Source organism: Hyalella azteca, unplaced genomic scaffold (assembly GCF_000764305.2).
Source record: "Hyalella azteca isolate HAZT.00-mixed unplaced genomic scaffold, Hazt_2.0.2 contig17481, whole genome shotgun sequence".
In the NCBI taxonomy this organism is placed as follows: domain Eukaryota; kingdom Metazoa; phylum Arthropoda; class Malacostraca; order Amphipoda; family Hyalellidae; genus Hyalella; species Hyalella azteca.
This window is the reverse complement of record NW_025947263.1, coordinates 6,029-15,079: the sequence shown is the minus strand read 5'-3', so window position 1 is coordinate 15,079 and position 9,051 is coordinate 6,029. Positions and strand designations below refer to the sequence as shown.

At 35.4% G+C, this 9,051-nt stretch overlaps 1 protein-coding gene across 1 annotated transcript; it reads left to right on the top strand.

Moving 5' to 3' along the window:
- Nucleotides 1–906: 906 nt before the first annotated feature.
- Nucleotides 907–8,511, top strand: LOC108676333 (protein Skeletor, isoforms B/C; the record flags this gene model as incomplete). Its single annotated transcript, XM_018164397.1, is given in 7 exon segments — nt 907–1,049; nt 2,046–2,142; nt 2,736–2,970; nt 4,510–4,633; nt 5,027–5,070; nt 5,226–5,389; nt 5,721–8,511. Coding segments are annotated over 7 exon segments (954 nt in total), but the record flags the coding sequence as incomplete, so codon positions are not given.
- Nucleotides 8,512–9,051: the final 540 nt, after the last annotated feature.

Genomic DNA, 9,051 nt, shown 5'->3' with positions numbered 1-9,051 from the left:
TCTTTCTATTTTGTTCACATTTTTTTCTCGAATTTAGACACGAATTTTAACCTGCAAAGTTGGCCGCGGATTGCGGCAATTGTTCCGGTGAGTAGCAGTAATTGCCTTGAATTTTATCCCCAGAAATAATACTTTTCCCATGGTAACTCATTTATATTGAATTCCTTTTCCTTCAATATTGCCCCTCCCCTCTGACGCGTTCCATAAAAAATTTTAAATTTATTCTCTTCAACGATGCGAGAGATATATTTTTTATAATTTTATTGACTTGTGTTCTTTTATTCAAGTGAATTAATGATATAATTTTTTGTACTTTTATTATATTGTTGCATGCAAATTTTGATTGCTCTATTAGCATGGTTTATAATTGATAACACTCCCACTCGCATGCAAACCGCATTTCGCATTTCCTACTGTACAATTAATTTAACCTATAAAAATTCATACTTCCCTCTCCCTGTTTTCCTTCAAACCAATCTTGGGTTAATTTTCTAGCTATATGCGGGTGAGGGTCTAACGGCCAATATTTGTGCACGTTAAATTGCTTTTTAATTTTGAAATTAACGTTTTATTGATTGATTTTAAATAAATATGAAGTCTCCAAAATTTCACCTGAGTAAATTACTAATTTCCATTTTGAATGAATTCAAATTCAACAATAATCTCAATCTGATTATCTAATCGTTTGAGTTTCCTAAACATGGATAACCATGTTTTATTATTAAGTCGAACAATATTTTTCTTTCTAAAATGCTAGTTTATGCGCGCTAATTTACTGACGGAGAAAATGTTCACAAGCTTCATTTTTGTACCTAATTTACTGAATTATATGTTCATAAGATTTATTTGTATGCCTGATTGACTCAACTGAAAAGTTACATTTTGTAATGCAATGATATTTTCCAGCGCTTGTTCCCGAACTGCGTTCAGCTCGCACCAAACTTCAAAGTGGAGTGGGAAGGCAAAGGAGATTCTTTGGAGATCCGTCTCACCGCCGAGATAGACGAGAATCAGTACATGTCATTTGGCCTGTCTCCGCGCCAGGGAGAGTGAGTGATCCACGACGAATGGTTTCATATTTTTGTAATTGATAATTTAAAATAAATAAAATGTAAAAATAAATGAAAATTATTATAAAAAAAATTAAAAATGAAATAAATAAAATAATAAATAAAATTTATAGTCACATTAAACTAAGTGAAATTTTTCTATTTAGGGATATTTGTGAACTTTTAAACCAGTGGGTTGAATTTGCGCGCTATTTCAATGTCCCTGTAAACTTGATTAAAATTTTGAAAATTTTAAATTTGATTTCGTATTGTTGCTCGATGTTGCAGTTTGCGGAATCTTAGGACTCATAATCTTAGGAAGTTTTCATCTAGTGATTCATGTTAATTTATGATAATATTTATTACTATGATTTCTTTTAAGATTGTCTTAGCACTCTAAAGTATCGAATTTTACGCTCTAAGTTTTTCAAACGATAATTAAAACCAGTCTAGACGTCAGGGAGCTTCTGAAAACTATGATTTCATACTCGAGTTTCTAAGTCTGAAATTCCTAAAGTCAGCAAAAGTTGAATATAAATAAAAACTTTAACTCATGATTCATAGCATTTAAAGTTTAAACAGTATATATCGATAGTCTGCTTAAATCGCTAGTACACCAAGAATTTAAAAGCAAAAATGTATATAGTAAATTCATCTTTTCTTAAATGAAAACATTTTCAATTAAAATATGGTTAATTTGTTCGGCGTTTTCTTTGTATTCAAATTATTTTTGAGTCATTGTGAACTTAAGTCGCGTCGCGCCAAAGTTACGATCAGTCTGTCGAGATTTGTAGTCAACGCGTTCTGCTTTAAACAAATTATCGTGATCACTTTTATGTTCGCTATGAAATCCTTGCAACTGAAGTCCGTAACTTCATATTACGAGCTTAATTGCTTACTCATTTGGTAGGCTTTTGGTAAAAAAATTGACTGTAATAAATCTTATTTTTTATTGTAAAAATGTATAAGAGCTCCTTATGTTTGGCTGTTCCTCAGACCCGTGATGGAAAACAGCGATGTTGTGGTTGCATATTACGACTCGGCCGATGGCTCGTATCACGCCGTCGACTACTCCATCACTGCGCGGACGCCTGTGAGTATTTTTTGGCTCTATCCAACCCAAAGTTAACGACAGAATAAGAATTATTTCAATACATTTAAAAAATTTTATTATTTGTTTGGTTTAATTATAATAAATGAAGTAATTTAATGAAAATATCATTGCATTACAAAATGTAACTTTTCAGTTCAGTCAATCAGGCATACAAATAAATCTTATGAACATATAATTCAGTTAATATTAGGTACAAAAATGAAGCTTGTGAACATTTTCTCCTTCAGTCAATTAGCACGCATAAACGTGCATTTTTAGAAAGAGACGAATTGGTTCAGGAACATAGTTATGGAGAATTTTTTTTTGATGGAGTTCATAATGCACTGAACACGTTGATGAAGAAATGCTGAGAATTCTATTATTTGATATATGCAGAATGTTTCCGTGAATGATAATGATCAATCGATTAATCGATGATATCATACTGTATTTACAACGATAAACACGATGTACCCACGATCTCTAAATCACTCGGGGGGAAAAAAGATTTTTCAAATCACACGAAAATCATGCAAGTTAATATATTCTTACAAATAATTTGTCTAATTTTTTTTTCGATCTCAATATTGCAGTGCGACGGCACGTACGGAGTTTGTCCCGACGAACGAATTGGGTTCCGTAACGACGCTAGCGTGATAACGGGCGAACGTAGCGACGGGTTCACGTCGATTACGTACAAGCGGCCGTACGAGACGGGCGACCGTCACGACCTGCCTGTCTTGAACGGGCCCCAGACGGTTGTGGCCGCCATTGGGTCTCTGGACGTCATGAAGGAAGCAAAATACCATACACAATTCGTCACTAAACGTAAATAATTTAGAAATGTTGAAAATTTTCGTATAATTTCGTTTGTCTGTAACTTGGAAAGTTCCATATATTTAATATCACATCGTTAAATTATGCAATTTTACAAGAGTACATTATTATTCTCCAGATTAATTACTAGCCTCAGTGCTGAATTCCAAAGGAATTTCTTTCTAGCCATTTTAGAATTACATGAAGGTTATTTCTAGTGCTAAAAATGCATATTATTAGTTTACATATATAAAGTATTACATAAAAAATTACTTTTTTAAACGCCCAGAGAACATGCTTCTTGACCGCACTTTCTAGCTTTTTAGTATTACGCGGAGGGTATTTCTAGTGATAAAAAATAAAATACATATTAGTTTACATATANAACAGCTGTTTGCACTCGAACAGCTGATTGCACTCGAACAGCTGTTTGCATTCGAACAGCTGTTTACATTTGAACAGCTGTTAGATGTTTACAGCGGCATCAGCTATTTACAATCGAGCCCGTTGCTTATAACGGTTCACATTCAAACCCCTGTTTATATCCGTTTACAGTCAAATCAGTTGTTTACAGTTGAATCAGTTGTTTACAATACAACCAGTTACCTATAGCTGTTTACAGTCGCACCAGATGTTTACAGTCGCACCAGATGTTTTCAAAAGAACCAGCTATTTTTACAGTCGCACCTGCACTTTACAGTCGCACCAGATGTTTGCACAGACCAGCCATGACAGTCTATTTCTAAACTTCAACAAAAGTCACTAAACATCAACTGTTCATTCGTCATCGACTGTCTCAGCTGTTTAGCGCTTCAAAAGAATAAATTGAATATAACATCAAAAAAATATCAATCAATCACTACTAGGTTACAATTCCACTAAAATAGCCGATTATTCTCACCCTTAATGTTTTTATTTTTTAAATTCCCTTCGATGTTGTCTGTTACATTTTAGCGATAGAATTTCAAATTTATTCCATTTGCCGACACGGCATTCAAAATTTGCTCACAAAAATGTTCTTTTCTTGCACTCAAGGAAAAAGGCGTCGCTACGGTGAGTTATTGTGACAGATTCCACAATTATATTTATTTATTTTTTTACAATATTATCACTTATCGACTTGAACTGTGTTATTTTATCTGTGCCCTTCTTAACGAATCTTATTGAATAAGATCATAATTCATTTAACAAGCCGCCTGAAAACGTTTATTAGTGACTCAAAATATCAATATTATTCAGGGCAGAATGATGTATATTTTTCAATTGATCCAAGCTTAAAATCTTTTAAGTTTGTGGCAGTGATTCATCTATGGACTATTCGCAGGCATTAATTATCATTTATCCTAACAATTTACTTTACCTAAACAATTACATTCACGTCTTTGCACATCATCTTCAATACTTTTAGTACAAGATTATTGTATTTCCCATGCCTAGATTAAACATTGAATGACTTCATTGTGAGCAATTACAAACTAAATAATTTCAAATCATAAGTGTAATTTAAATTACTAATTTAATAAATAATTATTTGTTCACAATTATCCTCAGGTACGCCATCTTGGGGCATCGCGTGGTGGGTGAACGAGTTACTCATTCCTGAGATCTACGTGGTGCGTGGCCAGACTTATTACTTCGTGGTGGAGGGGGGCGACGATCCCACGAAGCAGGCCTCGTAAGTACAGTACACGCAGTGCTTATTACTTCGTGGTGGAGGGGGGCGACGACCCCACGAAGCAGGCCTCGTAAGTACAGTACACGCAGTGCTTATTACTTCGTGGTGGAGGGGGGCGACGATCCCACGAAGCAGGCCTNCCAATGTCGTCGTCTGAGACCGACCCTCTTTCTGCTTCTGACGATACGGCCTGAATTACTTAACCACCGATCGCTTGCTGATTAAATAACTGGATAATAACAATCGTCGTTCATAATTATTATTCACTAGTTCGTTTGTCATCAACGACCTGGTTTGCACCGTACCACTAGTTCGTTTGTCAACAACGACCTGGTTCGCACCGTACCTCTAGTTCGTTTGTCAACAACGACCTGGTTCGCACCGTACCTCTAGTTCGTTTGTCAACAACGACCTGGTTCGCACCGTACCTCTAGTTCGTTAGTCATCAACGACCTGGTTTGCACCGTACCTCTAGTTCGTTTGTCATCAACGACCTGGTTTGCACCGTACCACTAGTCCGTTTGTCATCAACGACCTGGTTTGCACCATAACATTTGCTGATTCAATAACATTATTTTCTTTTGCTTTACAGTTGGACGTCTTTGCCAGTGGAAACCAAACGCGCGCGACTCGTGGAAGGAGAGCGCCACGTTCGCCGAGTACCGCAACACGCTGTACAAAGACTGCGCTGACGGCAAGCCAGGCTACCTCGAGTGGACGGTGCCTAAAGACACTCCCGACCTGGTCTACTATCAGGTTAGTGATAGCGGTAAAATTAATTAATTAAATTAATTAAACAAAATTACAATTAAACAAGCTTAAATTAATAACAAAAATATTTTATAAACGAGATAAAGCAGCTCAAATGCAATTGTGAACATAATATTTAATGACGGCGACGTAACACGTTGAAATTATTTGTGGCATGAATAAATTTTTGGCACATGCAAAAAGCAATGGGTCCTTTTACATGTATATCTAATATACCTCTATTAGACATCGCACGATATAACACTAAACTAAATGCTGCAGAAACTATTAAAATATTGTACTCTATTACCTATTTTAAAACATTTTTCCTCGCCAGTGCTACACACACCGCAACCTCGGCTGGAAGATCCACGTGAAGAATGAAGGAGTCCCTCCTAGCGAACGCTTCAGCGGCGCCCAGGCGAGTGTGTCGTCCGCGGCCGCCGTTGTGCTGGCCTTTGCCGTGTCTGCTCTGCTAAGATGAAAAACTCTCTCGTCTTGTTAACGAAAGTCTACTTTATTGCTTCTCATGACGATGCTGGAAGGAAATTATGGGTAGGAAAGCTCACCTGTCTTTCCATCGTGAGACTGAAAAAAAAATTTTAAAGCCAACCTGATTAGTCGTGCGTGATTCCCGGATCAAGATATTTGATAATATAATTATGATTAATCACCCTTAGCATCCAGATAAAGGGGATAGATGTGGCGAATGATTATGAGGAGCTTACTTATGCACAATACATTAACTTGATTAATGCAATTAAATTTGTGAAATAATTGGGAGGAACGCCAGGTTCATATAGGTTTATCTTGCCCAGAAATGCATTACATCGAAATCGGTAAATATTGTGAAAATTTCTGAGGAAGCAGAGAATAATGAGCATGAATATACGAGGTGGCGAGCCTTGGTCTTTTAATTTTTATGAGATATTGCATTCATAATTGCCTGCTTAGAATTATATTGTGGTAGTTGATTGTTAATCCACGAATGATTGGCCAACCCCTATCTGGCTATTGGTGTAATAACTGCTGCACAATATACATAGCTTAACTTTGAGGGTTCCTGGAAATTCATGAACAATTAAGTAACCCTCTTTACCTTGCTTGCAAGGTTCGTAGTTTTTAGCAAGGTAATATGCTACTGTTTTTATAATTCAGGAAGAAGCTCGTATTTGTGCACTCATTTTAGCAGATGTGAAAATAAGCACACCAGATGAAGAATTTCCCGAGAGTATCAAACTATCTTCGTTTTTATTGTCGATCTATTTATTCAGAACTATATTGTATTTACGTTTTGACAGTAGTGGCTGCAAGAATCGGCCAATTTATTTTTAAGCATATCTATAATTTGTATATCATATTAGTTTTAATAACTTTTATTTATACTCAGAGTCTATAACTACTCTTTAGTACTGGACATAATATTGAACATCGAATGCTGTATTTACAATATATTCAAGAATGCGATTGGTTGTGATGTTACCTTTGTGCTTACTACAGCTAAACACGTTATTAAGAAAGCGTTTTAATAAATTGATAATAACACAGGTTTGTTGCTGGTTATGTATATTAGTAGCAAGGGAATGAGCTTACATATTATCTTCATTACACCGTAACGATCTTACAAAATTTATTGACGTACGTATTATTGTAAACGTATTGTACACGTACCTGTCGTATTTACACAAACTTGGATGTGGGTATAATTTGTTCAGTGAGAGGACTGATGTGTTTTGTATCAACTTGACACAATTGAATTTTAAAAGAATTCATTATTTGTTAGTTTCATTCATGGTCCAGAGAGTATCCTACTTAAGATTTTTGGATCAAAGTGAAATTGGGAATTTTATTTCAATTACCATGCACAAATTCGTATTTAATTACTTACCTGTCCGCCTTGTTTGATTCCACTCGAATGAAATTTGTGTTTTGGTATACATAATAGCCGCGTACAAGACCAAAGACAGAAATTTAGTAGCGAATTGTTTCAACACTTCCGAAATGTTAAATAAATAGGTAATGTCTCCTATTTATCTGTATGAGACATCACTGAGAAGTGAGAACTTCTTGTGTGCATATCACTTCCTGGTTGATGATGTTGCCTCGTGTTCGTTCGATCTTTTATACTAGTGTGTAATTTGTAACTAATTTTGAAAGCAATACTTGAATTCCCGTAGAATACGTGGTGTTAGCCGATGTTCCGATTTGAATAGTTCCCGCTTGAATTGATCCAACAATTTGATAAGAATTATACTGTAATAAATGTGACCCGTTTGGTATCGAAGTTAAAATTATTGGATAACTTGATATATTCAGGCAATTTTTGGTGTAAAGTTGAACTGTCCTGTAACTCGTTGCTTGTGAAGTTGAGTTGTTGGTTACTATCGAATATGTTCATTTACTTAGTATATAGCTATTTGTATTACAGTTTAGAATAATTGGAGAAAATACGTTCCATGTATAGCATTTTATAAAGAATGGAAAAGCTATCATTTTACATCTGTTGGTGTTTCCCGAAACTTATTACAAAGAGCAAATGATTTATAATAACTGTCTTCCTAGAGTTTGAGTCTTCCACGAAGTATAAATTCGCAGAGAATTGAGCATTACTGAACTGTCTTCCTAATGCAGGTGTCTGTCGTGTAATCCTGCGTTCAAGAGCAAATATTTGGTCGCGAAATGTCTTCATTTTACTGATGTCTTCCAATGAATATTACGTCAATAGCGAGTCGTTGATCTTGAAATATGTTGATCTATCTTTTGATGTCTTCTATGAAGTGAGAAGTTAAAGAACAAGTTATTGGTAATGGAAAGTCTTACGTTTTCCATGTCTTCCATGAAGAGAGAAGTTAAAGAACAAGTTATTGGTAATGGAAAGTCTTCCATCTTTTGTGGTCTTCCATCAAGTGAGAAGTTGAAGAACAAGTTATTGGTAATGGAAAGTCTTACGTTTTCCATGTCTTCCATGAAGTGAGAAGTTAAAGAACATGTTATTGGTAATGGAAAGTCTTCCATCTTTTGATGTCTTCCATGAAGTGAAAAGTTAATGAACATGTTATTGGTAATGGAAAGTCTTCCATCTGTTGATGTCTTTTCCACGAAGTGTAAAGTTAATGAACATGTTATTGGTAATGTGTGAGAAGGTATAGAACAAGTTATTGGTAATGGAAAGTCTTCCATCTGTTGATGTCTTCCATGAAGTGAGATGGTATAGAACAAGTTATTGGTAACAGAACGTCTTCCATCTGTTGGTGTCTTCCATGACGTGTGAAGTTGAAGAACAAGTTATTGGTAATGGAACGTCTTCCATCTGTTGGTGTTAACGATCTTCTGAAATCTGGGCTTGGCTTTTTACTAATTAATTTATTAATTACAATATTTTCCTGCGATTTCTTCGAACTGGCTTGGTTCGCGGTAAAGTTCGTGCGTCAAGATAACAAATGCTTTTCTAAAGATCTTCAGCGGAAACTTGGCGAGTGTATTGACGTGTTGTAACTGAGACAAAATACTTTAGAATTTATTCATGTGGAATATATGATCGTTTTAAGGCTTAAAATAACACACTTTTATCGTGACCGTAAAAAATTGTTACCTGCATTAAATGGCTTCTTCTGGACACTGACTTGCAGTTGTTCAGAGAAAGATTTGTTAATGACCAAAATTTAGCT